The following is a 13,634-nucleotide window of genomic DNA, read 5'->3' as shown; positions in this document are numbered from 1 at the left end:
ACTGATCTAGGGTGCCCAGTTGGTGTCCTGGCATATCGGGGGCCAGTGTACTACGAATCCTGGCCCCTCCCACAACCAAATGGCTCAGATTAGGACGTTTTTGAGCTGGGCGTTTTTAGTTTCCATTATCGCTAAAAAGTACGGTTCGGCCCGCCCCTTCACGGACCCGTTCTCGGAGATAAACGCCCATGGAGATAGGTGTTTCCGTTCGATTATGCCCCTCCACCTGTCAACACTAAAGTGGACTGACCTGACGGAGGATGTGACCGATGTGCTCACTGAAATGTATACTTTGGGAGCTCAACAAAAGGTCCCCTTAAGGTTTCACCATAAGCAATTAAAAGACACCACCATGGAGTTGAATTATGCGCGCTTGGCCCAAGACTGGTCGAAAGATTTAGGTTGTCAGATAACCACAGACATATACCAGGCCTCTATAAGTACATTACATAAGATGGGTTTGTCAGTTTTGCAGTGTGACAAGCTTTATCGTTTTCTTTTACGAACTCATGTACCACCAAAGAGAGCAGCTAGATTTATTGAGTCGTGCGAAGGTACATGCCCTAAATGCAGGGAGGGAACAGCATCCCTGGGCCATATGTTTTAGCTGTGTCCTTTAGTTTTGCAGTTTTGGGATGAGGTCCTAAAGTACATAGACACACTCTGGGGGTACACGCTGGTACTAGACCCACTACTGCTCTTTTTCAAACACAGTTATACCGGGACCCCACCAAAAAGGTTCAAGCGCTTTGCGCAGTTGGCCATACTATTTGGAGTTTTGACTATTTTGCATGGCTGGCTGTCGTACCAGGGCCCCTCCAGGGTAACATGGAAAGCTCAGCTGATTCAGCAAATGAGGCTGGAGAGATGTGAAGTTTGTGACTTGGACACTGTAATGGGAGCGCGCTTTCGAGCACAATGGGAGGCCCTATGGTTAACGCTGCCCCCTAGAGGGTGGAGTTATATCTTAAATATTTGAACAAGTTATGGGGGGAAGGGGGGTGGAGGGAAGGGGATGTTTGGAAGGGAATAGAGTGGGTTGGAGGTGGGGAGATTTGTTTTTTCAAGTTCTGGTTTAAACTCCTTGCTATTTATTATGGAATATGTCCTGTCAAGTGTTATGTAATTTTTGGTGCAAGGTCAATAAAAATGATTGAACAATAACTTTCTCTTGGTAATAAAGAATTGCTTTTCTCATATGTACATGGCCTTGGTTCCTTTTATCCTCCCAGTTGAGAATGGCTGGTTTATGTAAATTGGGAAAGGGTACAAGCAGCCTAAAAACAATAGAAAGTATACTCAAATGGCATTCTAGAAAGGACATTTAAATCTGAAATCAGATGTCCAAGTCAGAATGTCTGAAGTTCAGCTAGAATTTTAGAACAGGATCTACTGATGTAAAATACATGGTGAGATAGATTCTATGGCTAGGTAAGTGCAGTAGGAACATCCATTTTAGGGGGAAAAAGGTATCCCTTTCATAGCACATGAATGTCTATGCTGTGACCACTCCCACCCCACCAAGAGTACCTGATTCTCCTCATAACCCCCCCCCCCCCCCCCCCCCCAAGTTCCAATCCTCTCAACTCCCTGCACCAACAGTTCATATATCCCTCCAGATCTTCTCAGGGTCAAGTCACCCTCTTTCCCCCCCCCCCCCAACTGAATACCAATCCCCTACAAAAAATTCAACCCCGGACAAAAGAGGCATGGCACCCTCCCCCAATGTCCTACCCTAGCCCACCCCCAACCATTTTGTATCCTGGCACTTCTGCCTTCTAGGAGTGCTGAAAGGCAGAGGTGTCATCTTTTCAACCTGGTGCCATCCTGGACATTTGCAGCCTGGGATCACTTGCATCTGAAGTGTACATCCTGGGTAGGTCCTGGGTGGGTGGGGAGGGGTTGGGGCATGAGTGGTGATAGGACTGAGGAGTGCTGCATCTCATAAGAACATAAGAGTAGCCATATTGGGTCAGACCAATGGTCCATCTAGCCCAGTATCCTGCTTCCAACAGTGGCCAAGCTAGGTCACAAGTACCTGGCAAAAACCCAAATTGTGGCAACACTCCATGCTACCAATCCCAGGGCAAACAGTTTCTTCCCATGTCTGTTTCAATAGCAGACTATAGACTTTTTTTCCAGGAACTTGTCCAAACCTTTTTTAAACCCAGATATGCTAACCGCTGTTACCACATCCTCTTGCAAAGAGTTCCAGAGCTTAACTATTTGTTGAGTGAAAATATTTCCTCCTATTTGTTTTAAAAGTATTTCCATGTAATTTCCTTGAGTGTCTCCTAGTCTTTGAACTTTTGGAACAAGTAAAAATTGATTTATTTCTACTCGTTCTACACCACTCAGGATTTTGTAAACCTCAGTCATATCTCCCCTCATCCGTCTGTTTTGCAGACTGAAGAGCCCTAACCTCTTTAGCTTTTCCTCATATGAGAGGAGTTCTATCCCCTTTATCATTTTGGTTGCTCTTCTTTGAACCTTTTCTAATTCCGCTATATCTTTTTTGAGATACAGTGACCCGAACTGAACGCATTATTCAAGGTGAGGTTGCACCATGGAGCGATAGAGGCATTATAGTATTTTCGGTCTTATTCACCAACCCTATCCTAATAATTCCTAGCATTATGTTTACTTTTTTGGCCACCGCCACACATTGAGCAGAAGATTTCAGTGTATTATCTATGACACCTAGATCCTTTCCTTCTGCCCTGCCAGACTAGTCCAGAATCTGTCAATGGAAGCCATGGTAGTTAAGGGCTTTCAGTCTGACAAATTCAGAAGGCTAACAGCGAGTATGCTGCCCATTGAAAGTAGTTGGTCTAGTCCTTGGTGTATGGTATTCTTATTCCTGAGTTGGTGACTGAAGTGATGTTTGTGACTGAATTAGGATTGGCTTTGGTGGTGAAATGGAAACGCAAAACATAACAATTTCTTTTAATTGCCTTAGCTTTCATAGGATACTGAGAGGCAGCACTAACCCTCTATAAGGGGAATGAACTTAGCCATGACCTTTTTTTTTTCTCTGGCTCCATCTGAGGACATAAATCATTCTGTAGCAGGGGCGTAGCTACGTGGAGCCTGGGCCCCCATAGATTTGGTCCTGGACCCCCCTGCCGACGACCCTCTTGACCCCCCCTCCTGCCGCCAACCCTCTCCCGCCGTCGCCATGGGCTACCTTTGCTGGCGGGGGACCCCAACCCCTGCCAGCCGAGGTCCTCTTGCTTTCCATGGAAGGCTTTGTTCTGTTTCTGACGTCTTGCACAGGACGTCAGACTCACAGAAACAAAATGAAGCCTTGCAGATCAAGGCTTCGTTCTATTTCAGTGAGTCTGACGTCCTGCACGTCAGAAACAGAATGAAGCCTTGCGCGGGAAGCAAGAGGACCTCGGCTGGCAGGGATTGGGGTCCCTCGCCTGCAAAGGTAGGCGGCGGGGGAGGGTTGGCAGCGGGAGGGGGGGTCGAGAGGGTCGTCGGGGGGGGGGGCGGCACCAGGGGGGGCTAAAATGTGCCCCCTCACCTGGGCTCTGGACCCCCCTCCCGCTGAAGTCTGGCTACGCCCCTGCTCTGTAGACTGGTCTAGCAGGACTGAAGGAAATTAACAGGTAAGTTTAACTTTCACCTTCTGCTCTAGCTGCAATGGGGAAAAGGAAGCAAGTTCAAAAAGGTTTGGTGTTAGTGACCTGGCAGAAACTCACCACTACAGTAATACACTGAATTGGGTAATTTGAGATTCTTCACCATGTGAACATTCTGTTAAAAACTACAAGATATTATAACTGCATATTTGAGCCTACAGTGTTTCTTTATATTTTAGGCAAAAGAAGCAGGTGCCGATGATATTGTCGACATATCTAAGTGTGAATTATCAGAGGTAATTTTATAAAAATGCACATATCTGTATTTTGTGTTAAAGTATTAGATCTCAGGTACTCAAAACCCTGTGAAATTGTCACCAGCATAGAGGTGGGTGCATGCAAGGGTACCTTAAACCAACTCAGGCTCATAATAAGCTGATGCCTAATCTTTCAGCAAGGATATACCTTTATAATCTTTAGTATGAGGATTTGGCTCTTAGTTCCTCTGTTATAAATTGGAACTCTTATAGTGTTGTGCCTAGTGACCTGAGGAGGCTGATGTGAGAATGATCAGACTTGGTGATTGTTATGCTACATATTTGATTATTTGTGGTGGGGAAAAATGCATATCCTTTAGGAAACATAAATGGCAAAATAATGTATTCATTGTAAGTGATAAAAAAACCCCAAAAAACTTGGGTTGATATTTAAAGCAATTTATCCAAACAGGTTGGTGCTGCCGAACGGCTGATTGTCTCACCCACTAAAGTCACTTGACTTCTGATGTCCTTGACTTACTGAACTCTACACTTTCACTACCAAGTGGCTGATTGTCTCCCCCACTGCAGTCACGTGACGTCCGACGTCCTTGCCTTTATCTGACTCTACGCTATCACTGCCAAATAGTTGTTTGTGAGGTATCCTTGCAAGATACTTATCCAGAACCATGCGTTTTTGAGTCACTGTCGGCCTTCCCCCCCCATTTCTAGTTTAAAAGCTGCTCTATCTCCTTTTTAAATGCCGATGCCAGCAGCCTGGTCCCACCCTGGTTAAGGTGGAGCCCATCCTTTCGGAATAGGCTCCCCCTTTCCCCAGAATGTTGCCCAGTTCCTAACAAATCTAAAACCCTCCTCCCTGCACCATCGTCTCATCCACGCATTGAGACTCCGGAGCTCTGCCTATCTCTTTGACCCTGCGCGTGGAACAGGTAGCATTTCAGAAAATGCTACCCTAGAGGATCTGGATTTGAGCTTTCTACCTAAGAGCCTAAATTTGGCCTCCAGAACCTCTCTCCCACATTTTCGTACGTCATTGGTACCCACATGTACCAAGACAGCCGACTCCTCCCCAGCACTATCTAAAATCCTATCTAGGTGACTAAACTAGATCCTGCAGTGCTTGTTAGATTCTATCCGTTAATGCTGTGGTACAAAGCTTTTAAAACTAAGTGGAAAAGACTATGGCGAATAGTTGTTAAAATTTGCTTTTTATATTTTTATTTTGCCTAACACTAACCTACAGTTCCTCCTTTAAACCCCAATCTTTAAGTTCCCAAAGCACAAAGCAAATTAGCGTTCACTTACCAGAGAAATGTCCTCTTCTCTCAGAACTTCTCAGAAAGAAAGTTCAGTGGGACCTTTCCTCTTTATATATTTTTGAATCTAAGGGGCCTCTTTTAAACAGGCTCTTTGAAGCTGACTCAGCAACCTATGCAAGTATTCTACTTCTCCACACCTTAGTTAACACTTAATTGAGGTCGCTGGATGAGTTACCTCTCCAGCAGCCAAGGAACAGAAAATAACTGCCTTTTAGAACTAGAGTTTTTGGCTCTTTTGTTTACTTTCCGCTTTTCTTCTTCATTTCTTGCCCTACATCCGTAAGTAAAAGCTGGGTCCTCCGCAGACTTGACTGTCCAGTGGATCCAGCTTCTGCCTATTTTCTTCATCCATGTGCAGTTTTTCTCCTCTCTTCCTTTTCCCTCATCTCATCTCCTTCCTCACTTTTCCCTCCCCTCCATCCATGTCCAGCATTTCTTCTCTCTCCCTTCCCTCCCCTCCATCCATGTCCAGCATTTCTTCTCTCTCCCTTCCCTCTCCTCCATCCATGTCCCGCAGCCCTCCTCTCCCCTGCCCTCCCTTCCATCCACTCATGTCCAGCAACCCCCCTCTCCCCCTGCCCTGTCCTCTATCCACCCATGTCCAGCAACTCTCCTCTCCCCTGTCCTCCCCTCCATCCACCCATGTCCAGCAACTCTCCTCTCCCCTGCCCTCCCCTCCATCCACCCATGTCCAGCAACTCTCCTCTCCCCTGCCCTCCCCTCCATCCACCCACCCATGTCCAGCAACTCTCCTCTCCTCTCCCCTGCCCTCCCCTCCCTCCATCCACCCACCCATGTCCAGCAACTCTCCTCTCCCCTGCCCTCCATCCACCCATGTCCAGCAACTCTCCTCTCCCCTGCCCTCCATCCACCCATGTCCAGCAACTCTCCTCTCCCCTGCCCTCCCCTCCATCCACCCACCCATGTCCAGCAACTCTCCTCTCCCCTGCCCTCCCCTCCATCCACCCATGTCCAGCAACTCTCCTCTCCCCTGCCCTCCCCTCCATCTATCCACCCATGTCCACCAACTCTCCTCTCCCCTGCCCTCCCCTCCATCCACCCACCCATATCCAGCAACTCTCCTCTCCTCTCCACTGCCCTCCCCTCCCTCCATCCACCCACCCATGTCCAGCAACTCTCCTCTCCCCTGCCCTCCCCTCCATCCACCCACCCATGTCCAGCAACTCTCCTCTCCCCTGCCCTCCCCTCCATCCACCCATGTCCAGCAACTCTCCTCTCCCCTGCCCTCCCCTCCATCCACCCACCCATGTCCAGCAACTCTCCTCTCCCCTGCCCTCCCCTCCATCCACCCACCCATGTCCAGCAACTCTCCTCTCTCCTCTGATTACCTCTGTCGAAACAGCCGCGTTATTGAAAGCCCTGCCCGTCTCTAGCCTTCTCTTTGAGTTCGTTCCTTCAGTCCCGGCTTCACGGAAAGAGGAAGTGACGTCAGAAGGCGGGACTCTGAGGGAACGAACTCACGAAGGGAAGGCTAGAGACTGGCAGGGCTTTCAGTGACGTGGCCGCTTCGACAGAGGTAATCAGGGAAGGAGAATCGCTGGGTGGCGCAGGCAAACGAGGGCAGTGGTGGGAGGTGAGGTAAACAGGGTAAGCATAGCTTGTGGGGCCCTCCTGCCATGCTTACCTCGTTTACCGGAGCCGGCTCGCCGTGCTGAACAACCGGCTCACAAGATCTTTAAAAAATTAACAACCGGCTCTTGCGAGCCGGCTCCAGCACACCACTGATCCCACTAGTTGATTTAGTCATGAATTGATAATGAGTGTGACTATTGGCAGACTGGATGGACCATTCAGGTCTTTATTTGCTGTCACTTACTATGTTACAATTAATCCTCATTGCTCCCAGGCTGATGCCCAGACCTCAGTTCTGACACAGGCATGAGCATCAGATGTCACCTGACCTACTGGCGTGTGCATGTGGTGACCTCTCAGCACACAGTGCCAGTAAATCAGAGACAAATCTTGCATGTGCACACCAGAGTGTTCCAAGTTTCAACTTCCATTCCTTCCTTGCCTACAGTGCTATGGCTGAAATCCAGAGAGAGACTGAGGGAGCTCACCGGAATTTTCTTTTATGTACCACTAAATACTTACGGGGATGGGTGGGGACGGGTAAGATTCCAGCAGGGATGGGCAGGGCTGGGTAAGATTTCTGTCCCTGTGCAACTCTCTAGTTTCTAGCCATTGGGAACTGATGAGCCTAATGTTCAGATTCAGGGTGAAATGCCTCAGCTACATAAAAAGAGAGAGAACTGTGAATGTAGGCTCATGATGCAGCAGCACAGGTAGGGGCTGATTATAGCTTCAATTGAGCTGGAAGCCCAATGGAATAAGTGACTTGAGCATGTTTGAACAAACATGTCACATTGAGCCTGCTATGAGTGGGAAAGCGCGGGGTACAAATGTAACAAAAAATAAAAATAAACATTGATAAATTTCAAAAGAAATTATTGGAAACAGGCCAAATAAACAAAGAGTTAATACAATTCTGTGTTTTCATATTTTTATAGATTCCATATGGTATTTTTTCAACATGTAAAGTCTTGCAGAAAAAGGTAAAGTATTTTTATGTGTAAATTTTGTCTATATTGTACTAATTTTTAATTTTTTGATTTAAGGACTTTTGTGGAAAGTAGTTTATCAAATTCAAGCAAATTAAATAATTTATATATATGGTACAGACTGCTAAGTAACAGCAGAGTGAACAGAGAATCTAACACTTGGGATTGCTCTATATGGTAGAGGTATGTTGGGGGGGGGGGGGGGAAGACTATGTTCTGGACCTGTGAGAAGGGAGAGAGGTACAGGAACGGTGGAAGGGGATGCTGGAGGCAAGGAAGAAAGGTACTGGAGGCAAGAGAGAGTTGCTGGACCGTAGGATGAGGATGTTTGAAGCAAGGGAGAGAAGTGCTGAACTGCAGGGGAGGGGGGCTGGAAGGAAGAGAGAGAGGTGCTGGACCATTGAGGGGGGATTGGAGGAAAGGGATAGAGGTGCTGGACTGCAGGGTGGAAGAGAGAGAGGCACTGAATCCTTGGGGGATGAGCTGAAGTTAGGGAAATATGTGTCAGACCCGTGGAGGGGTGCTGGGGGATAGGGAGAGAGGCACTTGGACCTGTGTGTGTGTGGGGGGGGGGGGCTGGCTGGAAAGATGGGAGAGAGGTGCTGGACCTATAGGGTGGGGCTGGCTGGAGTGAAGGGCGAGAAGAGCTGGAGCTGCAGGAGGAAGGGAAAGAGCTGCTGAATGAAGGGGATGAAGAAAGAGAGTGGAGCAAAGGAGGGAGTGAGACACATTGGTGTGGGGGAGGAAGAGAGGGGAGAATCTGGATACAGGAAGGTATATAGAAACAGGGGGAAGATGATGGGCATGGAGGGGGATCATAGGAACACAAAGGGGAGATGCTGCATATGGAAGGTATATGAACACAGAGGGGCAATGCCAGACATGGGAAGGGGATGTATGGATACAGGGGGAAGATGTTAGACATGAGGGAGAATAGAAACACAGAAGGGAGATGCTAGAAGTAAGGAGCATAGAGACACAGAGGGGTGTTGCTGGACACGGGGCGGGGATAGGGATGTAGAGTGGTGATGAATGCGGAGAGACGGACACAGGAGATCCTGGACAGAGAAGTATAGGGGACACAAAGAAGGGAAATGCTGATTCTTTGAGACAAGCAGGCCACATTCTTACATGTGGGTGACGTCATCAACATCGTTCAACACGGAACACTTGAAATAGTGTACTACAGCATCCCCACCGTGCGTATGCAAGTGCTTTCCCGCCCGCCGTGAGAGCATAGGACCAGCAGTTTTCTCTCATCTGCTTTGAGGAGCATATGCGCTGTTTCGCAGCTCCCTCGCTGTGTCTTGTGTGGTTCTTTATTTTGGTGGCGTTTTGTGTCTTCCCGGCAGGATGTTTCCCTGTGTTGCTCATTTTTCCCTTTGGGGGATCTGTTCAATTTGCTCCTTATGGGTTTAATTTGTTTTTCCCCACTTTTAGGTTTCTTTATTTTTTGTGTGCTCTCTTAGGCCTGAGCTGTGGTTGGGCTCTTGTCCTTACTTTTTTTAGTTGTTTGATTTGGCCACGGCTGTTTTCCCTTACATGTCATTGAAGGTTCCCAGTGGCTTTAAGTGCTGTGCCGTGCCCTGTGCAATAGGACCATCTCTGGTATGGACACCCATTATTGGTGTCTCCAGTGTTTGGGGCCTGAGCATACCCCTTCTAGCTGTATTCTTTGCCTTTGTATGAAGAAAAGGACTCAGCTTGTCAGAGGGGCTCAAGCCAAAACCTCGGCATCTATGTTGAACCTTGAACTGGTATCGGGTGCATCGGTCCCTATGGCTTCTAGGCCCTTATCAGATACTGGAAGTAGTTGTGCATTGAGCAAGTATCTGCCTGCCTACTACTACTACTACTTAACATTTCTAGAGCGCTACTAGGGTTACGCAGCGCTGTACAAATTAACAACTAAGGACGGTCCCTGCTCAGAAGAGCTTACAATCTAAAGGACGAAATGTCAAGATGGGGTAGTCTAGATTTCCTGAGTAGAGGTGTTGTGATTAGGTGCTGAAAGCGACATTGAAGAGGTGGGCTTTGAGCAATGATTTGAAGATGGGTAGGGAGGGGGCCTGGCGTATGGGCTCAGGGAGTTTTTGTTCCAAGCATGGGGTGAGGTGAGGCAGAAAGGGCGGAGCCTAGAGTTGGCGGTGGTGGCGAAGGGTACTGAAAGGAGGGATTTGTCTTGAGAGCGGAGGTTACGGGTAGGGATGTAAGGGGAGATGAGGGTAGAGAGGTAAGGAGGGGCTGCAGATCGAGTGCATTTGTAGGTTAGTATGAGAAGCTTGAACTGTATGCGGTTTCTGATCGGAAGCCAGTGAAGTGACTTGAGGAGAGGGGTGATATGAGTATATCGGTGAAGGCGGAAGATAAGACGTGCGGCAGAGTTCTGGATGGACTGAAGGGGGGATAGATGGCTAAGTGGGAGGCCGGTGAGGAGTAGGTTGCAGTAGTCAAGGCGAGAGGTAATAGAGTGGATGAGAGTTCGGGTGGTGTGCTCGGAGAGGAAAGGGCAAATTTTGCTAATGTTATAGAGGAAGAAGCGACAGGTCTTGGCTATCTGCTGGATATGCGCAGAGAAGGAGAGGGAGGAGTCGAAGATGACACCGAGGTTGCGGGCAGATGAGACAGGGACGATGAGGGTGTTATCAGCTGAGATAGAGAGTGAAGGGAGAGGAGAAGTGGGTTTGGGTGGAAAAACAATAAGTTCAGTCTTGGCCATGTTCAGTTTCAGGTTGGACATCCAGGCAGCAATGTCAGATAAGCAGGCCGATACTTTGGCATGGGTTTCCGCAGTGATGTCTGGTGTGGAGAGATAAAGCTGGGTGTCGTCAGCATAAAGATGATAGTGGAAATCATGAGATGAGATCAGGGAGCCTAAGGTAATGAGCAAGTATCTGCCTGCCTCAATGTCTACTGCTGTGCAGGGCCCCCAAGACTGGTCAGCATTGTACCCAACATCAAGGAGGTGTGGGAATTCGACGTTGTGCTCATCTGCACAGAAGAGCATCGATGACCGGCATCGAGTGAAGGCCAGGCAGCATCGGCATCGATCCCTCTTGATACACAGTGCTGAGAGGTCCACATTGGTCTCCATGTAGCCAGGACCAGGCACCCTTACTAATCCTGATGGTTCAGCAAGCTGCTACTCAACAGATGCCTCAGCCTTTCCCAATGGCGGCTCTCGATGAGCCGATCTGGGTCATGCTCTATCACTTAACCAATATAGCACCACAAAATGATCCATGGTTTCAAATGCCACTGAAATGTCAAATTGTAATAAAATGACACTTTCCTGTGGCTAGTAATTTCCTTACCTCTGTCACTAAAGTGATAAATAAAGTTTCTGTACTACAGGATGGATGAAACTCACGTTGAGATGTATGCAACCAGATAGATAACTGAAGATAGTCTGAAAATTTACTATATGCTCCAAACGTTTATCAATCCAGGGGATACTTATCAACTATTGTCAGGTCTACTTCCATGTCCTTTGGAATTGGAGTTAAAGCAATTTTAGCTATTTCTGTTGGATAAGATCCTTCCTTTAACATAGCATTAATAAAAGTAGTAAGCCAACAAAGGATTTCAGATGGTATTTCATTAAGATAAAAAGAAGGACAAACTTCTGCATCCCAATCTCCAGTCCATGGTCCTCGCAACCCGAATGTTGAGAGCTTAGAATTTGCTTCCTTGCATCTTCTGAAGGGTGTCTCCATGGTCTTGCTGGCTTGCAGAAAAGATTCCACCAAGAGGTGCTACTCTTTCAAATGGAGGAGGTTTGCCATCTGGTGTAAGGGCAGTGCCCTAGATTCTGTTTCTGGCCCAACACAGGCCCTGCTTGAATGCCTTCTATACTTTTCCAAGTCTGGTCTTAAGACCAACTCTTAAGGGTTCACTTCAGTGCAATTAGTGCTTACCATCACTGTGTATAGAGGGTAAGCCCATCTCTGGACAGCCTGTAGTTGTTTGCTTCATGAGAGGTTTGCTTTTGTGAATGCTGTGATAAACACAGTGCTTGCCTTACCCTGAGAAGGCCGCCAGAGGGCGCTCTCTGCCTGGAAACAGGGAAAATGCCATGATATGGTCCCTAGAGGGAGCTCCCATTGGACATCAGGGTAATGACCTGAAGGGGCCAGTAGAGGGAGCTCCAGCCACGGACTGAACATGGGGACCAGGGAGTACCTGTAGCCGATGATTCTCCTTTAAGAGAAAAGGAACCCAGAAGGTTCTGGACTCTTCCAGAACTAGGAGGAGGGGCCCAGGAAGGGTAGGGTGGACTATTAGCAGCCCTATTTAAACAGTACCTCCCGAGGAGCTGGAGATAAGAGATGGGAACCTGGAGAGCCTGAAGCCTGCTGGAGGAGATTGCCTGGAGGAGGAGATGGGAACCTAGAGAGCCTGAAGCCTGCTGGAGGAGATTGCCTGGAGGAGGAGATGGAGGGATCCAGACTGACTGAAGCCTAAAGCCAGCAGGGGAAAATGAAGGTAGTTACCAGGCTAAATTATTGATGGACTTGTGACTTATTTGAAATGGACTAACAGCCGTGGGGTGGAGGACAGGACGGTAAAGTTGTGGTGAATGAAGAAAGTCCTGTCCAGGGGTGGAGGCTGTTTAGACAGAGATCCAAGTCTCCCCAAGGGAGGGGGCTCAGTAATGAGGCAACTTGTAAGAGAGTAATACTTGTAAAGAAGTTGTTCCCACAAGACTGAAGCCAAGTACTAATAAATTGAATTTGCATTTGTTGACTGCCTAATTTGCATATTGGTGAAGGCTGGAGAATCCGAGTTATAGTCCCAGGGAAAGTGCGGTGGGGTCACTGTCCGTGAACCAGAGGATTGACCGGGGCACTGTAGACATAACTGGGAAGAATTTCCAGTAGGAGGAAGGCATGGCAGAGCAGTCGCCCAGAGTGAAACAGGAGCCCAGGATCTAGAGGTTGGTGCTTGCAAATTGCTGGGAGAAGACTCGCTGGAGTCCTGCTCAGGAGCCTGGGGCCAGTCAGGCCAGGTGGAGGGCAGGAAGAGCACCCGTATTTACAAGCTGCTCAGAAGCAGAGTGCTGGTAAGCTGGGCAGAGAGCGTGTGAGCCTGGACAAGAGCCACTAGAGGGCCTCAGCCCACACGAGCATCCCTGGGGGTTTACAATGCCCACTGTCAAACCTCTGCCTGCGTCATGGGACCTCTACATTGTCCTCACTCAGCTGATGAAAGCTCCTTTTGATTCCTGTCATCTGAAATATTTGACCTGGAAGGTTGTATTCTTGGTGGCTGTTACTTCAGCTCGCAGGGTCAGTGAGCTTCAGGCCCTAGTAATGGATCCAACTTACACTAAATGCCATCATAATAGAGTAGTTCTCCACACGCACTCTTGTTCCTGCCTAAGGCGATGTCAGAGTTCCATCTGAACCAGTGAATTGTTCTTCCAACATTTTTTCCCAAACCTCATGCCCATTCTGGCAAGAGCTCACTGCACACCTTGGACTGCAAAGGAGCATTGGCCTTTTACTTGGAGTGAACTAAGCCCCACAGGCAGTCCACTCAGCTTTTCGTTTCTTTGGATCCCAACAGGATGGGGGCTACCATCGGGAAACACACAATCTCCAATTGGCTAGCAGATTGCATTTCGTTTACTTACGCCCAAGCTGGGCTGACTCTTGAGGGTCGTGTCAAGGCTCACAATGTCAGAACCATGGTTATGTCGGTAGCCCACTTGCATTCGGCTTCTATAGAAGAAATTTTGGAAGGCTTGCAACATGGTTTTCAGGCACACATTCACATCTCATTATTGTCTAGAGCATGATACCCAACATCAGTGTCGGTTTGGACAGACAGTTCTGCAGAATTTGTTTGAGGTCTAGAATCCAACTC

General features: G+C 48.2%; 1 protein-coding gene across 2 annotated transcripts in view; it reads left to right on the top strand.

Annotated features, from left to right (window-relative positions):
• Positions 1–13,634, top strand: part of LRSAM1 (leucine rich repeat and sterile alpha motif containing 1) — a 1,377,704-nt gene that overhangs the window by 149,574 nt on the left and 1,214,496 nt on the right. For both annotated transcript variants that reach the window (XM_030206572.1, XM_030206573.1), the window contains exons 3-4: positions 3,827–3,883; positions 7,716–7,760. In XM_030206572.1, the coding sequence (XP_030062432.1) occupies positions 3,827–3,883; positions 7,716–7,760 (102 nt within the window). The remainder of the gene's footprint in view (positions 1–3,826; positions 3,884–7,715; positions 7,761–13,634) is intronic.

Source organism: Microcaecilia unicolor, chromosome 6, assembly GCF_901765095.1.
Source record: "Microcaecilia unicolor chromosome 6, aMicUni1.1, whole genome shotgun sequence".
Classification (NCBI taxonomy): domain Eukaryota; kingdom Metazoa; phylum Chordata; class Amphibia; order Gymnophiona; family Siphonopidae; genus Microcaecilia; species Microcaecilia unicolor.
The sequence above is the reverse complement of the archived record's forward strand: the minus strand, read 5'-3'. Positions and strand labels throughout refer to the sequence as shown.